Genomic DNA, 27,916 nt, shown 5'->3' with positions numbered 1-27,916 from the left:
AAGCACAGGCTCCAGATGCGCAGGCTCAGTAGTTGTGGCTCACGGGCCTAGTTGCTCTGCGGCATGTGGGATCTTCCCAGACCAGGGCTCGAACCCGTGTCCCCTGCATTGGCAGGCAGATTCTCAACCACTGCGCCACCAGGGAAGCCCCCTCAAGTCTTTTCTTAATGCTTCTTTTCTCTGGAGGTATTTAAAGCAGAACACTTTTGGGGAAGGGTTGGGGAGAGAGACATTAACTTTTTCATGTTATTCTCATTTCTCAAAGCTACTTATAATTGGGAGTTTTCTGCATATGTGTTTGTAGGTAGAAAAGCAGTAGTTCTTCTAAAATTTAATTTTGTTGCCTTTCATAGGTAATTGACATTTGTCTTGCACTGCAGTAGCTGGAGTGAAGGCTAAGCTGCTGTAGCAAAGAGATGTTCACATGCAGTGGCCTAAACGCTGGAACGTTACCTCTTAGTCAACAGGCTGGCCAGTCTGAGCTGGTAAGGCAGTTGTGCACCTTGATGTCATTCAGGGTCCCAGGTTCAGCCATCCCCTAGGCTGCTGTACTGCTTCAGCTGTCTATACCGGGGCACGGCTACATCTGCATTTCAACCTGCTGGAAGAGGAAAGAACCAGAGTCCTTGGGTGAGCCGAATGTCTTACGTTAATGGTGACTAGAAAAATCACTTCTGCTCCCATCCTGTTGAACTGAACTGACCATATACTAGGAGTACTCAGAAAAGTAATCTCTACATGGGCTATGTATCCAGAAAGAGAGGAAAAATAGATATTCGGATCCATTAATAGAAGACCTAGATATGTTTGCAAAAAAGCCTGTTTACTCGTCTGTATGCTAATAAAGATAGAAGTCTGGAAAAAAATCATTAGTAGCTTATGCCATAAATACAGTATTTACAGAACAGTTTGATATTATACCTTTTTTTCTCTTAACCCTGCAACCAAGGTATATCCTTTTACAAGGGAAGAAACAAGTTTACAGATGTTAACTGACTTTACCAAATTCACCCAACTCGTAGGAAACCATTGTGACCTGAACTCAAATCTTCTAATTCAAAATTCAGGGTGCTTATATTACCTAGAAAATAGGTTGCCTGTTAAAGACAAACAGCAGCAAAGCAAATTTATCATTATTCAAAGTAAGTGGGACACCTATAACTTATTTAGGATGGTGACCATCACATACTTTTTCTATAAAATTATGTTTCAGCTTATTAATCTTTTGCTTTCTTTATATTTGCTGTTAAACTCACCTATGGAGCTCTTTATTTTATTTATTCTATTTTCAGTTCTATTTGACTTATAGATTCCAGTTCTCTGGTGTAATTCTTGTCATCTATTTTTTATAATATCTTAATCACAATTACTTTAAAGTCTGTGTCAAAAAGCTCCAATATCTGGGTTACCTGTGTGTTTGTTTCTATTGTCTGTTTCTTGGTATGACTAGTAAACTTTGAATGAATGCTGGACATTACGTATAAAAGATTGTGGATCTTGTGCATCTTCCTCTGGAGAAGATTCCAGAAGGTATTCTGGCAGGCAGCAGAGGGGAATGTTATTCTACTTTAATCAGGACTGAGTGGATGCAAGGCTAGTCTTTGTAAGACTCCATCTCCTAGTTTCCTCCCATTCCTAAAAAGTTTTCCAGGGGTACTAACTGTCTTCTGGGGTGTTTCTCTCATCTTTTGAGCTTTGCTCTGTTTTTAGCCACATTATGCTTGGAAAATTAGCCTCTTGCCCTAAACATCTTACTGTGCAAATACCTTGAATGAAAAGTCAGTGCTGAGTGTCAGGCTTACTTCTCTGTCCCTTCTTTCTGGGATCTTGGGCTCCCAATTCCTGGCAGCCTCGCCAGCTCCAAACACTATTCCCTTGTCTCCCTAGCTAAAACTCTGCTGGTGTCCTTTCTTGTGTTCCTCTCTTGGGCTTCTCAGCCCCTTTACACCAATAATCAGCAAAAGCATGGAATTCTTGGCTGCCTTGGAAGCTGTCTGATGCCTTGTAACAGGTGTGTGTGTGTGTGTGTGTGTGTGTGTGTGTGTGTAAAATCTGCTTTTCTAGTTATACTGGGAGGCAGAAGTCTCTGTGTACTTCTTTTTAACCGTTCAATGAAACTGAAATAATCATTGTCATCATGTCGGTTTAGATGATTGATTTAGATATTCTGCCCCTTAGGAAATCCAGCACTGAGGTTTCTTGATCTTTTAAATAACTTGTGGGAGAAGACAGGTGGTTTTTATGTGCCAAATAATTCTTAATTCTTGTTTTAAAAAGACCCAAAAAAGGGAGTGTGTCCTCTGCCCAGAATTAGCTGCCTATGAATAATTGTTTTCATCATTTAGGATTTTGCAGTTTCCAGGATGTTTTTTACCTACCGTATTCATCTCACCAATAGATATTATGTACCTTTTATGTCTCTGCTTTATAGATGAGGAAGCCAAGAAACACACTGAGTCAATGCCTAAAAATCACAGGCTAATTATTGACAGGAATGACTAAAATCAGGCTCCCAGACCACTAGTCCTGTCCGATACATTAACGTGACCTCCGTCCATCATGGTATGTGAAGTATTTCTTAGAAGCTGTACCCACACTCCTAAGTTTAACTTTACAATATTGCTCGATTTCATTACCTGTAATAACTTCTTATTCAGGCTATTTTCAGTGATCACGGGAATTAATTCATACTCTGAGATGCAGCCCTAAATGCACAGGAGCAGGTGCACAGGTGACATACACCCTCAGCCTTCCTATTCACTCTGAGTAGGAAGGAACTGTGGAAGTATAATCCCTGCGTCCAGATCACTGCTGCACACACACTCTCAAACATTCTGGTGTGGTTGTCTGATTCTAAAAATGGTGTTTGCACCCAGATAGGTGACCTGAAAAACACATGGCCTCCGTTTCACAGGACGTCATAGCTGTGGACTCTTAAATAACTCCTGGCATCAAAGTTAAAAATAATCGCTTTGCCCCGATAGCCTTCACTCACTTGCAGGAATAGTTTTTACTTACCTGTTGGCTCTTGCTCTGTTCACGAGACACTCACATGGAATGTGCCTACTTACTTTCTTCAACCCCCTTATTTCTGGACGTTCCAGCCTCGCTGCTGTATGATCAGAGGCTGTGAAGCTGCAGCTGTCAGGATTAGTCCTCTGTGAGGACTCACTGCCGGTGTGTGCAGTAGTAAACTGCGTGCTTTGGTGCTTGCCTTTCAGGCACCATCGGAGGTCTCACCAGCAAAGCAAGAGTTGTGGATGATACTTTTTAACCTTCTAGAAACTCAGCTAACTCATATATATAGGTATGTCCAGACTTAACATTTAATAAATGTTGACCTTCAGGTAGGCATGTGTCATAAAGACCGCTTTCTTTAATGGAAGAGAAACTAAATTGGGAACAAAATGGGTGACCACTTTGGCTACTGTTTAGCCATGTAACCTTTGATTTTCCTTGTTTGTAAACTGTAGGGAAAATAATTTGTCTCCTAATTTACTGAGCATATTGTAAAGAAAAACGTGTTGATTATGAAATGTGCTTTGGGAGCCTTGGAAGAAAGGAGTGAATATAAATTCATGGTAGTACAGTGATTATTAAATGATTCAAAAACTGATACCTAGAACATCAAATTGTTGTTTTCCTAAGTTGGAATTACAGGTTGTTTAAGCTTATTCACATGATATGCTCTGCTTGAGAGGCATAAAATACTTGAATTTCTTTAATTTTAAATGTGTTTGCTGAGATGGTATGGATTTTTTTTTTTTAAAGAAGAAGCTACTTAAAAAAACCATTTGGTGGTTGGGCTATTTGTCCCTGGGTACATGCTGATGACCACGGATGAGAGCAACTTTGCATCTATTACTATGTAGGAAGCTTTGTTTTAGATTAATGCTATGGTTTTCACTACACTGAATGAAACCCATTCTCTCCCAAAATTTTAATCACCTCTTAAGTTTTAGGATTGCTCTCTGACTAGTCAGTATAAAGATGATGCCTTGCTTCATGATAGCTGAGGTGGTCTCTGGTGAAGAACATGTTTTCTTTTTCCAGGAGCTTCTAAAAGTTCTGACCCTGAATTTTGGTTGTACTAGATAGATTGCGTTTCAGTGCACTCTTTTTAAAATCATGATTTATTAATAAGATATTTTAATATAATTTTCTCTGCTGTATTTGATGTTAAACTTTATTAGGTAAATATGAAAGCACTTAACACACATTTTGAATTATTACCATTTGATATTTTAATGTATTATTTGCCTAGTTTTCAAGAAATGATCAAGAAAGCATCAATATATAGCCATCCCTTAGTTCATCGCTTAATGGATCTCAAAGCTCAAAAAGGTAAATTATTTTATGTTTCTTTATGTAATTTGGCCAATTCTAAGAAGACAAACAACAGAATGTAAATGTTTACCTTTTCAGTGTTAGCTGATGTCATAAAGAGAGCTAGGACTTTTATCAATTGCATATTATATCTTGGCTTGTGTTTGCTAACCTGTAACTATCTCTTATAATGTTTAATGTCCCCTCCTATACCTGTGGGCCTGATGATATGTTAGAGATAATTTTGACAGATCATAAATCAAGTATATAGACTTGCTAGGTATTTAGAGTTTTTTTTTTTTTAAATCTGGAAAAGTGGAATAAATTTTTCCCCAAGTGCTATACACTAAATATATGATTGTGATTTCGTGGTTATTTCTTTTCAGATAGGAAGATTGCAAGAGAGATAAAATAGTTTTATGTAAAACTAAAAGTTTTTACAAATGCTTCCATGAAAAATGATTTTAGACTATAAAATATTTCTAGACTGTGCTATGGTCCCTCTGATGTATTAATTAGAGGGAAATAATAATGTATTTTGACCTCTTGTGGTAAGGAGAATTTAAGGTTGAATTCTACTACCAGTGGAATTATTTGGAATTGACCCACTGTTTTTTACATCATCCTAAATATCAAGTATGACTTTGCATAGATTACATAATATAACTATCCCCATTGTCTTGAGATAAAAAATGCAGACATATGCTCTTGACATAGACTAGAAGAATTATTACCATGTTTTTGTAGAACAGTTGTAGTACAAATTTAATTATCCTGGCTTCTTTCTCTTTCTCCTTTACACTGTGGATATTTTCTAAGCACTGGAGTCCTGTGTTTTTCGCCTTTTTTAGGCATACCAGGTGGCCTCTACCTAGGTGAGCATATCTTTAGGCCGAGAGAGCTGGGTGTATGCCCAGTGTTGGCAGCCTATGTGGCTTCAACATGTACGGTTTTGCTGTAGTAATTTTTTGCAAATCTAAACATTTAACGTCATAATCACTTAGAGAATCCAGCCATTTAGATGATTTGAATGAAGATGCAGTTTCTCTGCAGTTTATGAATAAAATGTCATCATTATCATTACCATTAGTAACAGTGCTTGGTTTCAACTTTGCATATGATAATTTGGCAAATTACAAAGGCTATGGAAGAAGTTCAAAGTAAGGTGGAGACAGAACTAACAAGAAGATAGTTTACAACATGAACAAACACAGCCCATAATCACCTACATAGTCAGCTGAAGCTTTAAAAATACCTTCATAGGCACAGTGCTCAGGGGCTGAAGTGTGTGCCACTGGGACAGAGTCAGATTGCATTTTGTTGGAAAGGCTCCCACTAACCAGTAGAGCGCTCAGTTCTCAAGTACTGTAGGGTAGTGACTTTTCCTGTCCTAACTGTTTATACTTAGTCATCTTGTGCTTGGAAAGGATGGAGCAAACCCACAGCCCAGTTCTTGTATTTCAACACTGGCCTGAAGATCCAAAGAATTATAGGATGTCACTTAGTTATGCACAGATTAAAGTTAGGACTGTAGTGGATGCTAAAAATTCCTCTGTGTATGGTTTCTAATGTTGCATTATAATCTAAACCGTCTAAAACCTCATCCACGTTAACTATTCCGAATCTCTTAGGTTGCCTGCTCTTGCCAACGGCGGCTCTCCAGCTGTTAGCACAAGTAGCAGTGTGTTATAAAGGGCGCTCCTCAGGGTCTGCAGCCTTGGAACAGGTCCGTACTAACCCGAGGCGCAGTGATTCCCATGCACAGTGACTCCCAGATCTGTCCTTCCAACTGCTTACTTGACGTCCTCCATTCTGCCTTGTGTTAGTTCGGTGCCTTCAGGAAGCAGGTGCCAGAATGGGATTTAACATGCGCGAGACTTATTGGAGGAAATGTTTGTGGAGGGTAAAGGAGGAAGGGGCAGAAGGAGGCCGGGAGAGCCTTCGCATCACAGCTCTGAGAAAGTCTCGGGCAGGCCCGCGGGGAGTCACCCCACAGAAGTTGCCCCCTGGACGAGTGTCCTCCGCAGCGGGAGAGGGCCGGCTTAGAATCAGCCCCAGGGGCAGCCGGGCCTCCGAGGAGCCAGGGGAACCTGCTGCAGCACGTTCTCTTAATCCAAGCGGCACACCTCTGTAGCCAGCGTGCCAGATGGCAGATCCAGATGCATTAAAAAATAATTTTCCTTTTGCAGATTTGCCCCTCCGCCGGTATTTTCTATCTCAGTTTATGGCAACATCATTTCTCTGGCTACCCCGAAACCTGGAATCATGCCAGTCTTTCCCCTTTCCCCACACCCATCACCATCACATCCCGTTGATTTTTACCTCCTAATATGTTTCTCGACCCCTCACCCCCTGTTTGCAGCATCATCTTGATTATTTCTTCTCTTGACTGTTGTAACTGCCTTCTAACTGGCCTCCCCAACCCTGGGCTGGCTCCCTTTCTTTATCCTCTCTAGTTCTTTCTCCACAGATACAGGATCTTTTTAAAAGTTCACATCTTGTCACATTCTCCTCCTCCCTAAAATTCTTCAGTGCCTCGGTGTTTCCTATAGGATAAAATCGAGACTTCTTAGCATGACACACAGTGTTTTATCTCATGCTTATGACCCCCACTTATCCTATATTCAAGGTCTCAGAGTTTCCCAAATTGGAAAATTGGTCAAGAGTCTTTCGCCAGTGGGCTTCTGCACCCGTAGATGCCTACGTACGGCATATCTTGCCTTCCTTATCTGACTTGTAAACCCATAGTCATGAAGGCTCAGGTCATTCTTTCCTGAGCTCTCTGAGGCATGGAGCTTTCTCTTTCTGTTTTTGAGTTAACTAGTTAAGTCTCTATTCGACCACTTACATGTTGCTCTGTCTTTGTATTCATAGTTCCCATGTACTCAGTAAATGAGGGAACGAATGAATTAGCTATAACTGAGGCCTAATGGCTGGACTTAAAATCTGCTCATTAGGGATGATCTTGTATTTCCAGCCACTAGTCAGTTGACTCTTTTCAGGACCAGGTACAATGTATTACTTAGGGATAGCACAAAATCTTTCACAAGGATCTTCATAAATCTTTACAGAGTTGGATTAATGGAAAATATGGCTTTTATAAGCAACATTGCCTCAATATAGGAAGAAGAAAGTTTGAGTAATTCTATTGCTGCTTAAGAAACATACCAAACTAGAGTCTGAGTTAATATATTAATATACTAGTTGGAGTACTATAGCCGCATAATTACTAATGTGAAAATCATCCATCGACACGTTTTACATGTTTAAAACGTAACCTGAATAAGTATCTGCTAGATAAGACTAATAAATGTTCCACGTATTGAATAAAAATAACTCAAACATGATTATCTGCCTCAGATATCTTCAAAACTCAGGGTTGAATGTCAAGTTTGAACGTCACTTATTGCCCTCGACAGGGGCGTCTACCACTGCCTCAAGAGCTCACAAATTCACGCTTGGCTCCCAGACCCAGGGCTGCTGCCTCACTTCCGACTCTTGCATCTTTTGTCTAGATTATTACGTCTTCCCATTAGCTTCTAACGTAGCCTCAGCTGCTGCTGCCAGAAGTCAATGCTAAAATACCAATTTTGATTGTGTCAGTTCTTGTCCTAATGATTTTTATTGGCTCCTGTTCACCTTGTAGAAGAAAGGTCAACGTTGCCCACAGGTCTGATCCCAGCCTGCTTTCTTCAGGCTTATTTTCTGCGCCAGCTTGTACACCAGCTCCCCGGTCCTTCCAGGCTCTCAAGCTGGCCTCCACACCCTGGCAGTGTTGCATCTCCCTTGGCCTTGCTTCCTTCCTTCTCCGCCTGGCAGCCTTCCCCTTCTCTCCACCTCAACTCAAATGTCTCCTCCCTGAGGATGCTTCTCCTGATTTGACCAAGCAGTGGTGCTTCCCATAGCACCTCAGAAATATTTCTTTTATTCCACTTATTACACTTCATTGGCATCTGTTTAATTGTCTCTCCCCGGTACGATCCCAGCAGCAGGCTCTGAGTACAACTAGATTTGGTTCTGTTTTTTTTCCCACTTGCATCCTGAGCAGTGTCAGTAAAAAAATGAATTTTCTTTCTTTGGTAATTGTAGCTATCATTTGAGCCACGTGATGAAAGTTACAGCTTCTTTTTATTCTTGAAAGTATGTGGACATCCAGACAAAAAACATTTGTGAAAATGTCTCAAGAATTAGTTTCAACATAAGGGCCCGAGACCTTGACATTGCTGAAGCATTCAGAATTGTAGCTTTCAGGTTTACCTGTGACCATTTACTAATCTGAAAATATCTTTAACATCTTTAAAAAAAATTCTCTAGGTATTTCTAAGAAGCACATGACATTCATCTTTGAATAGAAGATTCGATTGAATGACAGTGTCTTTCATTTCGTTGAGGGGTTTTTACTTTAAATTTCACAGACAGGTTTCCGTGACAGCCCTCAAATGGAAGCTTGAATTCACTTGTCATAGCTATTAAAGAATTTTTTTTCTTTTCATGTATTTCTGTGATCTGACCCTTCCATTTATTATTGTTGTTATTGACCTTAAAAGTATAAAAGAGAAGAATACAGACAGAGCCTCTATTTTTGAAGGCTTCTTACAATCCAGCCTTGGAAATCAATTCACTGTCGAATTTTCCTCTTAAGAAAAACATCATCGTGATGTGGCAGAATCTTGCTAATTTTTACTTCATACTTGAAACCCCTTTAATTCTCTGGAGAACAAGAGCACCTGGTAGATTTTATTCACTATCAGCAAAGATTTAATAGCCGGAAAATGGTGTTAAGCCTTTTTATGTATAAAAAAGCATTAAAATAGATAAGCCTAAGAGAGCAACATAATTGTAATACTTTCTTGATTATGTTTTATTTACAATCTGTTTTAATATTTGTGTTCCATATTAAATTCATTAATAAAATAATACTCTAAGATTCTAGTAGATAGCTCTTATCTAATGGTATAGATATCAGAAGTTTTCTGATTTTCTTGCTGGGAAACCAAATCCAACATTTTGTGTAACATTTCCTCGTTTTAGTTATTTGTCCTGAGGCCTAAGTACTAGATAACAAGCAGAGAATATGTATGGAAAAATTATTCTTCAGAAGTGTAAATCAGAATTCCGTTGTGTGATAATGCTGTTAATTTTTGGTGAAAGTTGCTGTTCAGATCTTACCTAAAAACCGAAGAATATCCACTCATTCATTAACCGTCTCAAGATTCAATCCCATAATCAACAAATAACTAAGCATGCACTTTGAGGGACCCACTCTTTGTGTATTATGTTTGGAGCATAGATTTCCCCCTGTTATTGCGACAAGCTGACATTAGGGACACCTTTGTAATAGTGCAGCTCTTTCCGTTAGATTCCTGTCCAACGGTTCTTGTAATGGGTGGTGATGTTGCTTGTCTTTTGATTTAAATAAATAACTACGGTTAAAATTGTTACCTGAGGGAGTTCCCTGGTGGTCCGGTGGTTAGGAGTCAGCGCTTTCACTGAGGTGGGCCTGGGTTCAATCCCTGGTCGGGGAATTAAGATCCTGCAAGCCACGAGGCGCTGCCAAGAAAAAAAATTGTTACCTCAAAATCTTTAAATAGAAGTTAATGCTGAAAAACAGCAAAGTTTTAAGATGGACATAATTGTTCGTGTGTGTACATTTGCTTTTAAAGAATTTTTTTTTTTTAATTTTATAGCTACTTTATTTATTTATTTATTTATTTATTTTTGGCTGTGTTGGGTCTTCGGTTCGTGCGAGGGCTTTCTCTAGTTGCGGCAAGTGGGGGCCACTCTTCATCGCGGTGCGGGGACCGCTCTTCATCGCGGTGCGCGGGCCTTTCACTATTGCGGCCCCTCCCGTTGCGGGGCACAGGCTCCAGACGCGCAGGCTCAGTAATTGTGGCTCACAGGCCCAGCCGCTCCGCGGCATGTGGGATCTTCCCAGACCAGGGCTCGAACCCGTGTCCCCTGCATTAGCAGGCAGACTCTCAACCACTGCGCCACCAGGGAAGCCCTGTACATTTGCTTTTAAACTGCAGTGTATTACATCTAGACAAATTATTTCAAGTAGCCAAGTTCAGTATATTTTGGTTTCCTGCTATAAATTATGCTATTTTTTATGAGTGTCTCTTCTTACGGAATGAGTGGTAGTTACATAGTCTTTAAATGCAAAAGAGAATACTAAAACACTGTCAGTTAAATTTTCTTCAGCCTGATAATGTTTTCTAAAGGATATGTGGTCATCCTAGGTGTATGACTAATTTCAAATGACCATGTACGATGGATAGAATTGTGTTCTTTTAGAGTGTATGTGCAATTAATAGTGGTTACTGTTGTTTCATGAAATCTCTTGGAAGATTATTTTGGAGGGCTGTAAGTCATTTTTGATTATGTAATATATTCACATATATTTTTAATCTCATTTCCATATAGAAGTAAAGATGTCATTCTTTAAAAAAAAAATGACTAACTCTGTTTATTTAGAAAGACAGTGAAAAAACAGGAATCATTTGTTATTACACTGTAGTTGTTGGGACAGCAGCACTGATCTGGTCAACTAACCTCTAAAAGAAAGTGCAAAGTCGGAGATGTCAGTGTGGTAGCTGTAGATATTCACTGGATTCATTGTAGATATTCAATGATTGGAACTTTAGGAGATGCTCCTGGGATTTAGTGTACTCTAACACCTATTAATCCCCGATACCTTAGGTGACTTGTCAAAGAAGTGCTGCGTTTACAAGGGGTTTGCAAGGAGGCCCAAGAGGGCACATTCAGCTAAAGGTCAAGGAAGCAATTAATGTTCTCTGCTTTTCCCTAAAGAACTTCCAGAGCAAAAGCTGCCCCTCCACCCCCTACCTTAGCAAGGCAAGTGAATCTAGTGAAATGAAAGTTAAAGTTCAAATACAACATATTACCAATATTATTTGGTTCTTAGAGCTCTTCCTGTGAATGTGAATACATGCCATGGTTTAAGGAGAAATATAGTGAAATATATTAGAAGAGGTGGCTCTTGCTGAAGACTATCCACTTTTCATCTCTTTGTTTTCTCTGCATCTCTGCCAAAGGTCAGTGTTTGTGGTGGTGATAGAGTGGGTGGTAGAGGGGGCCCCTCTTTGGCACACAGTGAGATTAGAGTCCTTTGGAGAATGCTTGGTTCTGTCTGGATCCTAGACAGGGCTCTGTGAAAGGATCACAGAATTTAAGACAGGAAATCATCTTGGCTGAATGTCCCTGCTGGATTGTGGCCACTGAAGGAATTTTCCAACAAGGGCAAACTTAATTTACCTCCATCTTTCCACTGTATTCCTCGAATGCTAGGAAATGATGTTATTGGAGCTCATAGGACAGTTTGACAACTACATCTTCCCTTAGGACTCAGAGACTCAAGACCCCTCACTCCCGTTCTTGCCTCAGTGCCGTGGAGAAATTGGAAAGTCTCTTGAGGCCTTCACTTACTTACGTGGTGCGTGTTCATCATCTCAGAAAGGCCCCACTGTTGTATGTGTATCTGTCTGTATTTTGTCTCATTCATTCATTCATCCATTCATCTATTCTTCTTTTACCCATTTCCTACTTCCTTTCCTTTTCCACATCCCTCCTGGCAACCATTCTAGTGTGTTTGATGTGTATCTTTGATAAATATTTTCATGCATATCCACTTAAGGACTTGTGTAAAAATGTGGGGGTGGGGGCAGGATTGCTGGGTTGTAGGACATTTGTATATTTAATTTAACAAAATACCTTAGATTGCTCTCCAGAATGACTGCAGCATTCTATATTCTCACCAGTGGCACCTGAGGTTCTGCTATCCCCACAAGCCCCCTGTCACTCAGCACTGTCCAGCTTCTAATTTTTGTTAGTTTAATGAATATGAGATACCTTGTTTTAATTTGTCTATATCTGAGTTGGAACATTTCCATGTTGCTTTGTGCCTTTTTTGGTTTCGTCTTCTGTAATCTGCCAGTTTATCTCCTTTGCTTATTTTTCAATGTGGTTACTATCTTTCTCCTTGTCAATTTGGAGATTATACAGATTTCTTGTATATTCGAGATATTATCTCTTTTCAGTCTTAGACATTGTAGAATACCTTCTCTCATCTGTCATCTTTTAATCTCATCCACACTTTTAATCTTCATCCACAGAATAGAAATCTTCACTTTTGATATAAGAATATTCATCACTTTTGGGTATTGCAGATTTTAAGAAGTTTCTCTCCTCCCTACTTTCACAAAGATATCATCTTATACTATTAAATTTTTGTTTTCCTTTTACATTTGGTCTTTAATCCCTCTGGAATCCGCCTTTATAAGAGATTTTACGTAGAGATCCAGTTTTATTTTTTTCCATATAATGTGGCAGCTAACCCACCCTCTCTATGTACATGGGTTTGTCTCTGAGATCCCTGTTTTGCCCACTGGTCCATTTATCTCTTGCACCAATACCATACTGTTTTTGTAACTATGGCTTTGTGGTATACCTAAATATCTAATAAAGCAAATATTCTCCTACCTCTTATTCTTCTTTTGCAAAGTTAACTCTTTATGGATGTTTATTCTTCCATTTAAGTTTTGGAGTGAGTATATCAAGTTTCTTAAAAAAGCTAACTGGAATTGTGATTGATATTGTACTGAATATATATGACATTTTTATAGTATTAAGTCACCCCATTTGTGCATAGAGCCTCTCTCCATTTATTCATATCATCTTTTATATCTTGTACTAAAAAGTATTTCAAAACAGCAAGTATGAATTTGGGACTGCTGAATGTAATTTCAGCCTTGAGGTGTGTACAAGAATTTTGAAAGACGTGTTTAGAATGGCCGACATTTAACATTATATCATCTAGATGTAAGCAGTGATTCTATTCTACTTGAAAATACAGGACTGCAGCCCTAGATACTCTTATTGGTTAAGTTCTCTCTGAGGCAGGACTTTGCCCAGCTCAGCCTACCTCATGAAGGGGGGTGGGAAGGGGGTATCAGCACATGAGGGCTGACATTTTAAGGCACAGCTACCCCTCACACTAGGAAAAACCATGGTCCAATCCACATTTTAGGCTGCTAATCAGATGAATGGCTTCTCCTCTCTTGCAAGGAGAAGCTAGTAAGGGACTAGAAAAGGAGGAAGACATGGGAAAATGTGCCAGAGTGTTCTAATGTGTAACCTCATCTGTTTCCTGGATTATTCCCCAACTAGGGCTGTTCAAAGACGCCTCTTCATCTTTAAGCTCCCAGTCCCTTCTTTGGAGTAACAGTCTTACTTTCTCAGTTCACAGTGATGTCACCATTCTGCGGTAAATACCTCTAATCTCTAATTTATCCTCCATGTATACATACATAGACTCCACATCACATTGTTACCATTTTCTTTAATTTTTTTTGTGTGTGTGAGAAAACATTTAAGATCTACTCTCTTAGCAAATTTCAAGTATACAACACATTATTATTAACTGTAGTCATGGTGCTGTACATTAGATCTCCAGCACTTATTCATCTTACAAACTTTTTACCCTTTGACCTACATCTCTGCATTTCCCCCACCCCCTGCCCCTGGCAACCACCATTCTACTCACTGCTTCTACAAGTAACTATAGAATTTTCAATCAAATACCACACAATCCAATATTTTTGTTTATTTGGTGATCTTGTTTTATCATTTAGTTTCATGACCAAAATATAATAACAGTTACAATGACAATAATTATAATTTATTGAGCTCTATGTAACAAAGTGCTAAGCACTTTATATACATCATCTCATTTAAATCTTCCAGCACTATTTGATGTAGGTTCTTTTATCTTTCACATTTTACAAACAGGGAAATGGAGGCTTAGAGAGAGAGATGTGTATCTTGCTCCATAACTAGTTTCTGAATTCTTAGAGACAATTGGATTTTTAAAAATTATATCATAGCTTTTTAATAGTGCAGAGAGGGGCTTTGGAGCTACCAAAAAGGAGCTCAAATTTTGGCTCCTTCATTTACAATTTGCATGAGCTTGGTCAAGCTGACAAAGCCCTCTGAGTCTTAGTTTCATTATCTGTAAAAGTGCAAATAATAATGCCTACCTCACAAAGTTGTTGCAAAAATTACGAGAAATATTACATACATAATCTACCGTGGTCTGGCCTGTGAAGTATGTGCTCAGTAATTGGTGGTTGATGTTGCTTATGAAACATACGCGATATTGTGGATGTTAAGATGCCATGAGTTGTCACCAAATAATAATATAAAATAAGTAATAACAAAATAATACAAGGGTATATCGTTGGGTGGTATCAAATGTCTTTTGTCTGGATAAAGGCAGGTCATAAAGGATCTGCTACTATTCCATTATTGAAATAACTGGAATCGCACTGTGTAGCCAATATGAATAGTTGAGATCTTAGATTCCATCACCAATCTTTCTTCTGCTCTATGAATAGATTGGTAGCCTTTAAAATACATTGCTTTTTACAAAAGTATGTCAGTTATTGTTTATTTCACATAGCATTGCAGAAATGTCTAATGGTGATTTCAGCCTCAGTGAAAATCAGCAGGATGTTGCTATCCTGATGTATGAAATATTAGCTTCTGTTAGGAGTTATTTTCAAATAGCTTACCTTACTATTATTATGTTGCACCTAAAATCAGTGCCTATTCAGAAGCAACTTAGCATAAGTAGAGATGCTGCACCTCCATCCGGCTCTCCTTCGCTATGGTTTAGTACCACAACCACTGCCTTTTTTTTTTTTTTTCCCTCCTTTCAGAGAACAGAGAAGCCGATGATGACAGGAAAGTGGTTGCAGAGATCATGCAGAGGTGTTTTGTTCCAGCTTTTGTAACAGCCATCTCCTGGGAGGGATTTCATTTCGTTGGTCATGAGATTCGGATTACCGAAGCCATGGACTGTTACGGTGCTATTGTTTGGCCATCGGTATGAATTCATACAGAGTTTGCTGCATTTCAATGAGTTCTCATCCAGTGTTGTTCGTTATTATATACTGTTTGGAAGGAGAAAGGAGGCTCCATGGTTCTCTTTTGTGACCTCAAACAACACTAAAATTTAGAAATCACGAAATTGGGAAGATGCTTTTACCAATGAATTCTATTTCTGATTTGTAGCGTTAATAAAGAGTGTTGTTTACACCTTCAGTTTTTTGTGACCATAAGTCACAGAAGTTTAGAATAGTAAACATTTTAATTTCCCATTTAACTGGTTCCATTTGAGTTAAACAATTATAATGAAATCCGTCTCAGTCTCAAAAGGCAGAATATTCTAAAGGCCACCACTTATTTATCAATTGTCCTGTGAAGGGTGCAGACCCCCGCCCCTCACTGTCTGCCTCAATCCCAAACACCCACTTCTTTTTTCTTCTTTTATAAATTTATTTACTTTTGGCTGCGTTGGGTCTTTGTTGCTGCGCGCAGGCTTTCTCTAGTTGCGACGAGCAGGGGCTACTCTTCGTTGCCGTGCATGGGCTTCTCATTGCGGTGGCTTCTCTTGTTGCGGAGCATGGGCTCTAGGCACGCGGGCTTCAGTAGTTGCGGCACGCGGGCTCAGTAGTTGTGGCTCGCGGGCTCTAGAGTGCAGGCTCAGGAGTTGTGGCACATGGGCTTAGTTGTTCTGCGGCATGTGGGATCTTCCCGGACCAGGGCTCAAACCCGTGTCCCCTGCATTGGCAGGCGGATTCTTAACCACTGCGCCGCGAGGGAAGCCCCACACACTTCTTTAAAATGACTTATTATTGGAAGTTGCTTCCTTTAAGGATAATCAAGCCTAAGTAACTGAACTCTATATTCTTAGTTCTCTTTTCTCCCCAACAATCCCCAAGGACTTTTCCTATCCTAAGTGTTGAACGTATTGAAGGATGTACTTCTGTGGATAATTTTCTGTAGTGATGTGTATGTATGCACACATGCACTCACATGGGCTCACATACGTATCATAGCGTTCGTGGGGTATTTATCTAATAGAGTTTAATTTTACTTTCTGTGATTACTTGCCAAGCACTACTTTTTTTCTTTTTTTGAATTTTCATAGGCCCTTGTTCTATGCTATTTTCTGGAAACAAATGTAAAGCAGTATAACATGGTTGACAAAAATGTGATTGAAATTGGAGCTGGAACAGGGTTAGTCTCCATCGTGGCGAGTTTACTTGGTAAGCAGCTGTTTTTGATTGAGTGGGGTCAGAGAATCCCATGATCCTGTATCATTAGTTTCTTTTACTATCCAGTTTACTATGACCTGGGCCTGTTTTTAACCCCTTAATTTGTTGAATGGGCTTTATCAGGAAACTGATGTTAAAGTCACCCGTTTGGTTTTCTGGGAAGCTGGATTTTTATCCTGGCTAACTGGGATGTGCACCCCAGCATCCCGACTGCTGGAGGGCGTGTGAAATACTAGGCATAGGCAGAGCTGACTGTGCGGACTCAGATAATCTTTATTTAAATGTTAGCCCCATTTCAACATTCCCATGTACTTGTATATTCCTTTTGGGTTTTGAAGTCCTATGCTTTTGTGAAAAAGCATCTGTTAGAATAGAGAAAGAGTATGAGAAATCATGTCTGCTTCTAAGTTTAGGCGTTTGTGCATCAATTACTTTTCTCTGTTATTTCCATTTTTCTTTTGCAATCCCTTGTTCTTTCACCAGCATCTTCTTTTCCAACTAAATGTGTGATTGTCTCTATGTATGCCTGAGCCTGCTTCAGTTCAGTCTTTTTTTTCTGTTGTTATCTATTTCACGGCCTTAATTTAGCTGCCTTCTCTGATGTGTGCTACCCAGATCTGTCTTGATTTCCTTGATCTTCAGAAGTGCACACCTGCCACTCTAAAATCTTGAGAGGAATTCACGATTTAGCAATTTACAACTTTCTAAACACTGGGGAAATATAAGACCCTTGAAGTCCTCTCCAAATATATTTTTTAGATTGCTCTGTCCTGATACTGCTTTCTAAAGTCACCATTCCATTTAGTATGGACTGTGTCAGAGGCACATTGGATTTATACCTGAAGACTTCCTCATTTAAGAGCAGAATCTGTGTTTTGGGAAGTCGTTCATTCATTAAAAAGAATTAAAAAATATTTTTTTATTGGGGTATAATTGCTTTACAATGTGTTAGTTTCTGCTGTACAACAAAGTGAATCAGCTATACGTATACATATATCTTCTCCCTCTTGGACCTCCCTGCCCCCCATCCGACCCATCTAGGTCATCACAGAGCACTGAGCTGAGCTCCCTGTGCTATATAGTGCAGGTTCCCACTAACTATTTATTTTACACATGGTAGTGTATTTATGTCAAACCTAATCCCCCAATTCATCCCACCCTCCCCTTCCCCACTGTGTCCACATGTCTGTTCTCTACATCTATGTCTCTATTCCTGCCCTGGAACTAGGTTCACCTGTACCATTTTTCTAGATTCCACATACATGCGTTAATATACGATATTTGTTTTTCCCTTTCTCGCTTACTTCACTCTGTATGACAGACTCTAGGTCCATTCACATCTCTACAAATGACCCGATTTCATTCCTTTTTATGGCTGAGTAATATTACATTGTACATATGTACCACATCTTCTTTATCCATTCATCTGTCAGTGGACACCTAGGTTGCTTCCAGGACCTGGCTATTGTAAATAGTGCTGCAATGAACATTGGGGTGCATGTGTCTTTTTGAATTATGGTTTGATCCTTTTGGTCTGCTCCTATAACTTGCAACAAATATCAAAAGGTGGAAACTTTGTTTAGTCAGTGATGATATTTACCTCTCTAGACACAAAGATCTTAATAGTCAGATAGTTTCTATTCCTATGGGCAGGATCGGGGGACAGAGGGGGTCATTCCTTCTCTTGGGATTTTAAAAAGATTTGTGGAAAATGATAGACCCACCCACCCCACTAGAATGTAGGGATTCATATCTCTGTGATATGAATTTCTACCAGTGAAATGCTTATTTTCCTCCCATTTTAATATTTTCCAGAAAATACAGTCAGTGGCCAGAGAAACTTGCCATCTTGGGTGAAGAATGGGCTCTAAACCGGTCTGGGCTGAACGAGACTTCCCTTCCAGTTCTGCTTTCATGTCTGATGATGTAGAATCAGCCAGTCCTAGGCTTATTTACACATTGTTTTCAGGCTCTGCTACTGCTCAAAGTTCACTTTAAGGGCCAAATTTTATTGGTTTTTGCTTTCTGATTTCTTCCTGACAATGACCACCAGTATTCACTTTTACCTCGGGGATTGCTTATATCTTCTTCATCTGAGCATTCTGTCCTGTGTCTATGATCTTTGGTTGTATGAGCACTATATGTGGGTTGCAGCTAAGTTTTAACATCTCTTAATGGGAAGAGACAGACTCATAATGGGGTCAAGCTGAAAACGTGGCCATGAACATGGGTGTCCTGATACTTTCCGTGTAATGACATTGAAAAGTCTTCTCTCTTCCCTCCATTTCTTACACTTGAGCACTTCCTGGTCAATGATAGGACGCCCAGTGTTATATACACCCGTTTGGTCTCACATGACTGAGGCTCAGACTTCTTTTAGTGAAGAACCCTTTCATCTTTCAATTGTGACATCTGATTGTTCCAGTGAGGGTACCAAATACTTTGAATCTCCCTTTCTCTTGATTTTTTAAGTAGATAAATAGAAAATAACAGCAACAATAACAAAACAAGACAGACAAAAAACCAGGAGAACAGAAAAGTGCAACAGAGTGCAGAAGTGCCTGGGGAATCTAATTGTTTTTAAGGGGAGGCATAAAGGTGCCTTAGCATCCATTTTGAAGGGATTTCCCTCCTGTGTGTGTGTACTGACCAGTCCTTGACATGAGGCTAGCATTTGTGCAGAATTTCAAAGTGCATGGTGGCTTGAAACCTAATTGCTTTACCTTATCCCATGAAGGTTACTTTTCCTACTGTCCTTTGTTTCCCAGGTGCACACGTGACTGCCACAGATTTACCTGAGTTACTTGGAAACCTGCAATATAATATTTCCCAAAACACCAAAATGAAATGTAAGCATTTGCCTCAGGTTAAAGAGCTCTCCTGGGGTGTAGCTTTAGACAAGAACTTTCCCAAGGCTTCCAGCAACTTTGACTACGTCCTGGCGGCCGATGTCGTCTATGCTCATCCATTTCTGGAAGAACTCCTCATTACCTTTGACCATCTGTGCAAAGAGACCACCGTCATCCTCTGGGTCATGAAATTCAGGTTGGAGAAGGAAAATAAATTTGTAGATAGATTTAAGGAGTTGTTTAACCTGGAGGAGATTTCCAGTTTCCCTAGCCTGAATATTAAGTTGTATAAAGCTATGAAGAAAAATTGGAGGAGTGCATGATATCCTCAGAGGACGACTTGGAAAGGGAAGGCAATTTCTAGTGATTATTATTGCTTTAACAAAGAACCTGGATGATCTGATATAGCTGACTTTCCCAAGGGGACACACACACACACACACACACACACACACACACACACGCGTGCACACACGCCTTGCCCCAGACAGGGATTTTCCCAGATATAGCACACAGGTGTATAAAATGGCAAAGCCATTCTGTGTGGTAATTGGTTAGGACAATGTCTGTCTGCTTTCCTTATCTTTCTATAGTACCATTTATAATTATTATCATCTTAATAAATGGTGCAATTATTGTTAATGTATAACTGTAGAATGATGGTTTTTTACATTTTACTTATTTATTTATTTTTGGCTGTGTTGGGTCTTCGTTTCTGTGCGAGGGCTTTCTCTAGTTGTGGCAAGCAGGGGCCACTCTTCATCGCGGTGCGCAGGCCTCTCACTATCGCGGCCTCTCGTTGCGGAGCACAGGCTCCAGACGCGCAGGCTCAGTAATCGTGGCTCATGGGCCCAGTTGCTCCGCGGCATGTGGGATCTTCCCAGACCAGGGCTTGAACCCGTGTCCCCTGCATTGGCAGGCAGATTCTCAACCACTGTGCCACCAGGGAAGCCCAATGATGGTTTTTAATAATGGTGTGTCTAAAATGTTTTAAACATAAGCTTATGTGATTCTCTCTTTAGAAATAAAGAAATGGACTATAGTGGGCTCTACAAATAAATCTGAATAGGTGGACATAGAATGTAATGGTCAATGTTAGATTATTGTGGCTTCATTAGTGCCAGCTTATTGGTGGTCTGTCTTCTCTGCTTGGCAGGGTGGGTCTCCAGCACACCGTCTGAAATCAATCAAGCTGGTGGATTCGAGGTTACAGGCAAGGACATTTCACTCCAGTAAATGAAAAATGAATGGAAGAAAACATAAAAGCAGTTGAGATTTTGGAGGAGTCATTGTTTTATTTTTAAGCCAAGTACAGTTATTCTGCATCACAGAAAGAGAAATAAATATAAAAACTTTTCATGTGTATAAAAATACACATGAAAAGATTTCAGTCTCTAATCTCAAATAACCAGACATATGGCTGGTTTTAAAGTTTAAAGCTCTTCTGATAAACATATAGAGACCTAGATATTTGAAATCCTATGTGCTTTTTTTTTTTTTCACAAGGACCTTAGAGATTAGAATAAAGTCTGAAGTAATTAAAGTCAGTGCAAGAAGAGCAAAATATTAGGATTTTGTACCATGTAACAAGACTAGCGGTTGGTAACTCTTCCGGGTTCTCGGTGATGTTTGCTAGGCGGGCTCTGTGCCCTGAGGGTGGTACTTGCCCAGCCGTTTCTGCTTTGCTGGAAGTTCTCAGTCTACTCAGGGTTGAACAGAGCTGAAAAGTTGATTTCCTAGGACTCTGACCTTAAGCCAGGATGCAAATGTACTCTCAGTGGGTGTTTTGGTATGCACGGTTCCTGGGGTCATCTCTCAATAATTACCAGTATTTATACGCCCCTTTATAGTTTTCACAGCCTGTTGTGTACATAAAGTCAACTAATCCTCACGACCATTCTAAGAGTCTGTGTAATGTCAGTATCCCCACTGCACAGATAAAGGAGCCGAGGCCCCCAGGGGTGGAGCCCCACAGCTTCCGAGTGGCAGTGCTAGGCAGTCAGGCCCAGGTCTGAGTCCAGAGACCGTGTTTTTTTTTTTTAACCATTGCTCTGCCTTTATGTATTTAAAACAGTAATTTTCAAACTCTTTTGTAAGTGAGTGAAGTCATTTCTTTCAAGTGAAATCAATACCTGGAAAGGTAAGCAAATGCATCCGGAAAAGATTAGAATCTCTTTCTCTGGGTTCAGGGAGGCTCATTTAGAAAGTGACATTTAAGCGAAGCTGGAAGGAGGTGAGGGAAGCAGCAGTGCAGGTATCTGGGGAGGTGTGTCCCAGGCAGAAGGAACATCTCTGCCAGCACCTTAAAGCAGGAGCCCAGCGGTCCTCAGGAGGAAACATCGGAGGCCGGTGAGCTCGGAGCAGGGCGAGCCGGGGAGACTAGGAAGCTTCGGCATCAGCGGCTGGAGGGGGCGGCCGGATCCCGTCGGGCCTTCGTGGCAGGCTGGGTTCTCCGGAAGCAGGCCAGGAGGTGGCATTTGGTGTGCAGGTCATTTTTAGGAGTGTCGTTGGGATCAAGACCTGTGGAAGGAACAGGAGGAGGCGGGGCAGAAGCAGAGGCGGAGCTGCCGTGCACAGCCTCAGCAGACCCACCCCCGTGGGGCTCTGGACCTGGGGGCGGGGATGGGGGGCGCTGAGACTTCTGAGCCTTGATAACCCGTGTCGCTCAGTCACCGGACGTGGGTGGCCCTCCAAGGCGGTGACCTTGGGCGAGGTGACTTACGCCGGGGGAGGGGTGGGGTGAGGCGATGCCCGCCGGCGTTGACAGCCCAGGGCCGCCTGCCAGCAGCACTGCCAGCGTGGAGGCGATGAGTCACCCTGAGGGTCTGCGCAGCACATGAGGGCAGCCGCAACCTCAAGGCCATTGCGAGGACCTCGGCTTTTCCTCCGGCGAAGTGGAGGATGGCGGGACGGTTTGGAGTAGAGGAGCGAAACAGTTACCCCTCCGTGGAAGGACCGCTCTGGCTGATGTTCCTAGGACACTACGCAGGGCGGAGGGGCCCGCGGGGAGGCTGTGGTGAGGATGGCAGCCCCCCCCACCCCAGCGGGGACTGTGCCCCGAGGTGGCGAGGAGGGGTCGTTTCTAGAGGAGTGTGGAAGCTAAAGCCCACCGACCTTCTCTCCATGCTGAGTGTGAGTGTGAGGCCGACTCGGGAGTGTTTGGTCCGAGCTGCTGGACATCACAGAGCAAAGGGCATCAGAGTCATCAGCTGAGAGGTGGTTTGCACAGCTCACGCAGGGAGCAAGAGTGAACACGGGCCGAACGAGGACTGAGCCCGCAGGCGGCCGAGCTGAGGTCACACGCAGCTAGAGCTGAGCCATGTTTTCGAGGTTCTGCCCTCCTTCCCCCAAATTATATTAGGATCTGTTGACTCTGAAAGAATTTACCACCGCTGTGGTTTTTGAGCTGGCCAGCAGAGTCTCAGGGTTCCTAGAAGCTGCCTCAGAGGCTTCTAGGAGGGTTTTAGGTGAAACAGCATGAATCTTGGGGTAACAAATGAAAAAAATGGCTCCTCTGCTAAAAAAAGGTTGTATATCACTACTAAGCTATTTTTAGGTAGACTAGATAAAGTGTCCTTCTTTCAAAGACTGTTAGAACCAAGCCAGCCGTGTGGTTCTTAACAGTTCCTCTTTCTCTAAGTGTCAATCTGTAAACACAATGCTTAATATCCATTGCTTTATCCTGTTTATAGCATTCCCTTGCAAATTGTAGCACCCACCCACATACCCTGTGTCGCTCCTGCTTCACTCCATTCTGTGTGTTTGTCTACTTTTATCTTTTTGCTGTCGTTTCTCCACACTTTTCTGGATTCAATTTTACAATAATTGAATTCCAAAAGATGTAATTTGAGTAGCTTTTTTCTATCTTACAGTGTTTTGTTTTTTTTTTTTAATGGCTAGGAATTGATTTGTTAACTTTAATCCAAGAGAATTTACTGTGAATTTTGCCTTTGCTCCCCTACCTTCCTCCCTCCTTCCCTCCCTCCCTCCCTCCCTCCCTCTCTCTCTTTCTTTCTTTCTCTCTTTCCGTCTTTCATTCTGACAGGTTCAACTATGCTACTGAAAACCTTAGTCTATTTCTTGCAGTAACTTTCTGGGTTTCTAATAGAGTAACAATACTGCCTGTCAGGGTTTTAATAGAGGTTATCACAGAATCATTATTGCTTCACAGCAGACATACCAACTTGCTGGCAATACTCTGCAGCTTAAAATTTCCGTTATATGCATGTAAACACGAGAGTTTTTGTGCCCCAGACCATATCAACTGACTTTAGGAAACTAAATACTGTACTCAAATCTTCTGTCTTAGAATTTACTGATCTACCCTATTTCATTTGTACCAATTTTTGTCTACCAGAATGTTAAAACATTGGTTTTCATTCCATATTAATATTTGGTTCTCTTTTTGGATAAAGAATTGTGGCATTGGGTAACTTCCTAAGAGATTTGGAGCCATAGAATAAAGAAAGAAGATGAGGAAACATAACAGAATGGAATGTTCCTTTTTTTTTTCCTTTAAATCCTCAGATTTCAGGAGCTTGGTGTTCTCTGTGAATGCCTGGTCTTTGTACACAGAGATCATGTCCAACTTGCTTTAAGCATTGCTGTTGGCATGAGAGCAGATAAGTAATTTCTGAATATCCTTTGGTAGTAAAACATATCCACTGGGTAGGATTTTGGTACAAGAAAATATTTACATGTACTAATTTTGAAAACAATCTTGGGACCTTGGGCTCTAGAAATAAAAGAATTAAAGTCAAATTAAGTAGATCAGATAAGTAAGCTTAGTGATAAGTTTAGAAGAAAGTTAATTATACTGTGCCTCTTTTCTCGATTCCATTTTAACTTAATTTTCATGGAAATCTACACGTGAAGGAAGTAAAAAAATTGTCAAATATGTGCATTTTTTCCACCAAATTATAAGGCAGTACTAAATAAAATTGGGAATGCAGCAGGTAAATCTTTTCACAAAACGTAGGGGATACGGGCAAAGCAAAATTGAAAAATCATAGATATTTGGTAGTGTGTTTGTGTGTGGACCTAATTCTTCACGTCTGCTTTATGGAGTCTGGAAATAGTTCACAAATGATTTCCACATCCAGGTTTTGGCATTTTTGAGTTTGTAATGTGAAATTAAGTCTAGAATATTTACCTGCAAGCCCAATTTCAGTATGTGCTCTGCTTCCAAGTTTCACACGTAATCAAAGACAGTGTTCTGTACAATTGTGTGGTTGTATTAATGGGACAGTTGTGTCTTAGGTCGCCTTAGGTAGCATCAGTTGGTTCTGTGGTCATACTAACTCCTTTTACTAAGAGTTTCTGGCCTGGACATGAGTATTTACTCGGATTGCGTATAGCTATGTTGTAGTTAGATTGCTGGGCACACACCATTGACTGCCTGTGCTCTTGAACTAACCTTTGGCCTCTATCATCAACAGTGCTTATACTGGGAAAGCTTGAAGGCAGGAGTTTTTCCTCTCACTTCTCTCAGTTTCTTTGTTCCTGAGGCAATTGTCTTTCCTTGAAATCCAATCAAGTTTTAGAATTGGCACTCAACCATCAAGGAATTTAAAAGCATCACTAAAAATGAAAACAGATGTCCAGGTCAATTTTTCGATAAATGGCATTAATAGAAAAAAAATAGGAAAATGTTGGCTATCTGCTGCTAATCACTAACACTTTAGCATACCAAAATGTATTGTTAGGTTTTCTAAACAAAAGCACAAACTGAGTAAAACTAAAATAAGGCATATAAAAATACTTTAATGGCTAGGCATTATTTCATAATGCCACAAATACAGGACACAAGGCACCTGAAAGTTTTTTATTTGGTAAGTGCTAGATTTTGTAGCTTAGGCTTTTGAAAATTTCCATTTTTCATTGTCCACAGTCTGTATGTCTATACTCTTCTTTGTTTTGATTTTAAATTATCCGTCACCCCTTACCTTCACTGGATTTTATGTGTGTGTGTGTGTGTGTGTGTGATGATTTAATTTGGGTTTTCTTATCTCGTGCCATGGTTTAATTTGGGTTTCTTATCTCTTTCTGTGTGTTCTTTGTTGGAAGAGTATAAATCATAATGGTAAAGGTTGTCTCTTTGTCCCAAACCGTCATAAATAAGCCCCAAGAACAGGCCATAAAAATGTAAGAAATTCTTAGATTAAAAAACATGAGTAATGTTTTTTACCCACCTGGTGTTCAGAGGTAAAAGTACAGTTTGCAACTAGTAAATTATTAACACTTTTCTACCAAGGATTTCCTTCTTCCTTAGGATCTCTGTGATTAATGTGTCGTCAGTTTAAGAATGAGAAGGGTGTCAAACATGATAAACACATTTTATAATCATGTATTCAAAAGAGGAATTGAGGAATAATTCTAATGATTATAATTAGTTGGAGTAATTATACCATTATTCTAATAAATATAATATATAATAAGAATGTGCAGCATTCTTGGGGTAGGGGGAGCAAAGTGCTAGAGCTGCTGGGAACAGATTTTATATTTTTTTGAAAGTAATTCAAGGAGACTTAAAGGCAATTATAAGAATGCAAAATAACTAATGTAAATACCTTTTACTTTCCTGATATTTTATTTTTCTTCTCTAGGTAGCCATGCAATGGCTGTCATTCATTCATTCATTCATTCATTCAGTATTTACTGAAACCCCACAATATGCCAAGCAGGGGCTGTAGACACACAGTGAACAAGGTGGATGGGGCAATCCTCCTGGCGGCTTCAAGTTCAGTGCAAATGGGCAGATGCAGCGAAGTCAATGCATGGAGGGGGGAACAGACGTGTTTTCAGTGCAGTGTCAGGTGTGCTGATAGGAGGGGACCTAATCCACAACCAGGGCGTCAGTGAGGACTTCCTGGAGAAATAACCTGTAGCTGGGAAAGGAGATGGAGACAGGGGCGCTTTCTGGGCAGCCGAGAGTAACCCCCTTGAACCACTCGCTGGAAAAATTGTAGCTTCTAATAATCCTTGCGGAAACAACTCCATTTACGGAATACTCACAGCTTTGGTCTCTGTTTTAGATATTTTACATAGAGCTCACTGAATACCTCTAATACCCTGGAGGTATTAGCCCATTTTACACATGAAGAAACTGAGGCTCAGTGGGGGTGAGCAGCTTCTCTGATGTGTGTCCGGTTGGGATTGGAACCTTGGTCTCTAAGGCACCAAAGCTTGTGCTCTTTTCAAGTACTGCCCTGTGTCCATTTTCCGCTCTGAGCCTTGCAAGAAAATCCTGAATTTGAATTTTATTCTAGCTAATTCGGAGCAATTCACGAATTGCTCGGAATTTAGTGAATACTGTCTTTATTTGTACAAATTAGCCTAAGTGGGATACTATTGCTATGTATCTGCATTGTGAACAGTAAATCACTAAGAGAATGAGTGTATAAACAAAGATTTAAATAAAATTTTCTTTGCAAAAAAAAAAAAAAGAAATCGGACAAATATTAGATTAATTTATTTAAAGATAGGTAGTGATCTTGAAACAGCTCAGGCCGAATGAAGTGAAAGCAGTGGCTGCCCTCAGGTGACTTCTCAGCGGGAAAGGCCAAGGGGGTGGGGCTGACCTTTAGAACATCACCCGATCTGTCAGTGACGCGGGTGTTTACAGGGCTGTTGCTAGGTGGGAAGGCTCACTGCATCAGCACGGAGCTAAGCCGCGGGGTGACGGGAGCACCCCAGTCCAGGAAACCACGTTTTCAGCAATCTTCCCAGGCGAGGGCAGAACTGACTCAGGCAGCGTGGCCTTCTGCAGCCCAAGCAGAGGGCACCGGGGCTGTGCCGGGGAGACTGGAAGGGCACCAAAGTACTTGGCTAAGTGGAAACGGCCAAGGGTGTCCATCAGCCTGAGGTTTATGCGTTGACAGGCCCCGCGGTTCCGGGAGGGCGATACTGATACTGCTGAGTAAGCCTCACGCCGTGGCGGGAGGCCTGGACCGGTGACGGGATGTTAAGGCGATGCGGGCGGGGCCGGGCTGGGGGCCTGCTGCCGTGACGTCAGCACAGGGCAGCTGTCAGGGGCTGTCCCTGAGGGCCCCGCTCGGAGGACCCTGGCCATCGCCGCTGGAGGGCGACGCGAGCCAGAGCACAGAATGTTCCAGAAAACAGAGAAGGATGTATGTAAACTACCGGCAGGACTTGGCTACCCGGGGCAGTGACAACTTCCAAGGCGGGATGGTAGGGAGGAAACTAGAGAGAAAACCTCAACATTACTGAGGAAAAGGAATCGCAGGATAAGCTTCTCTCTTTATTTATTACATATATTCCTGGTTGGTGTGTGCACTGACCAGCAGATACCGAAGGCCGCTGACCGACCTCTACTCAGCAAGTGCCTGAACGTGGAGTCTGATAGGTGCAAGAAGTGGAAGCCAGCATCTGAGGACGTGTCAGCTCGAATGCCCGTGAAATCCACTTCAGATAAAAAGCGTGCATTGATTCTATCTTTTGCTTCTAGCAACTAGGTGAAAGGCTAAGGATTTGGATACCATTCCCTCAAAGCTCGGGGAATTAAATCCGAGTCTGAAATTACCAAACATTGCCACTGGGAGGCCCCAGTGATCTGTCAAATGAACTTCCCTATAAGTGAAAATA

General features: G+C 41.0%; 2 protein-coding genes and 1 long non-coding RNA gene across 14 annotated transcripts in view; 2 read left to right on the top strand and 1 right to left on the bottom strand.

The window, feature by feature from the left end:
- Nucleotides 1-27,916, top strand: part of ERCC5 (ERCC excision repair 5, endonuclease) — a 266,206-nt gene that overhangs the window by 37,141 nt on the left and 201,149 nt on the right. The window lies entirely within an intron of this gene.
- Nucleotides 100-3,105, bottom strand: LOC114235827 (uncharacterized). The gene is made up of 3 exons (XR_003621914.1): nt 3,019-3,105; nt 454-601; nt 100-180 (listed from the first exon to the last, which is right to left on the bottom strand). It is a non-coding gene; the product is annotated as an uncharacterized LOC114235827 (long non-coding RNA).
- LOC103014360 (protein-lysine methyltransferase METTL21E) lies at nt 2,980-27,899 on the top strand. 4 transcript variants are annotated; one of them, XM_007196780.3, is made up of 6 exons: nt 2,980-3,307; nt 4,265-4,344; nt 15,063-15,229; nt 16,337-16,454; nt 19,232-19,508; nt 27,616-27,899. In XM_007196780.3, the coding sequence occupies exons 1-6, from the start codon at nt 3,261-3,263 to the stop codon at nt 27,659-27,661; spliced, it is 735 nt and encodes a 244-aa protein (XP_007196842.1). In that variant the 5' UTR covers nt 2,980-3,260; the 3' UTR covers nt 27,662-27,899. The 4 variants fall into 4 exon arrangements, with proteins under 4 accessions (XP_007196842.1, XP_007196843.1, XP_007196851.1 ...); XM_007196781.3 differs by having other exon boundaries at nt 2,981-3,307; nt 27,619-27,899; XM_007196789.3 differs by lacking the exon at nt 27,616-27,899 and adding an exon at nt 20,469-25,084 and having other exon boundaries at nt 2,981-3,307.

This window comes from Balaenoptera acutorostrata, chromosome 18, assembly GCF_949987535.1.
Source record: "Balaenoptera acutorostrata chromosome 18, mBalAcu1.1, whole genome shotgun sequence".
NCBI classification, from domain to species: Eukaryota; Metazoa; Chordata; class Mammalia; order Artiodactyla; family Balaenopteridae; genus Balaenoptera; species Balaenoptera acutorostrata.
The sequence above is the reverse complement of the archived record's forward strand: the minus strand, read 5'-3'. Positions and strand labels throughout refer to the sequence as shown.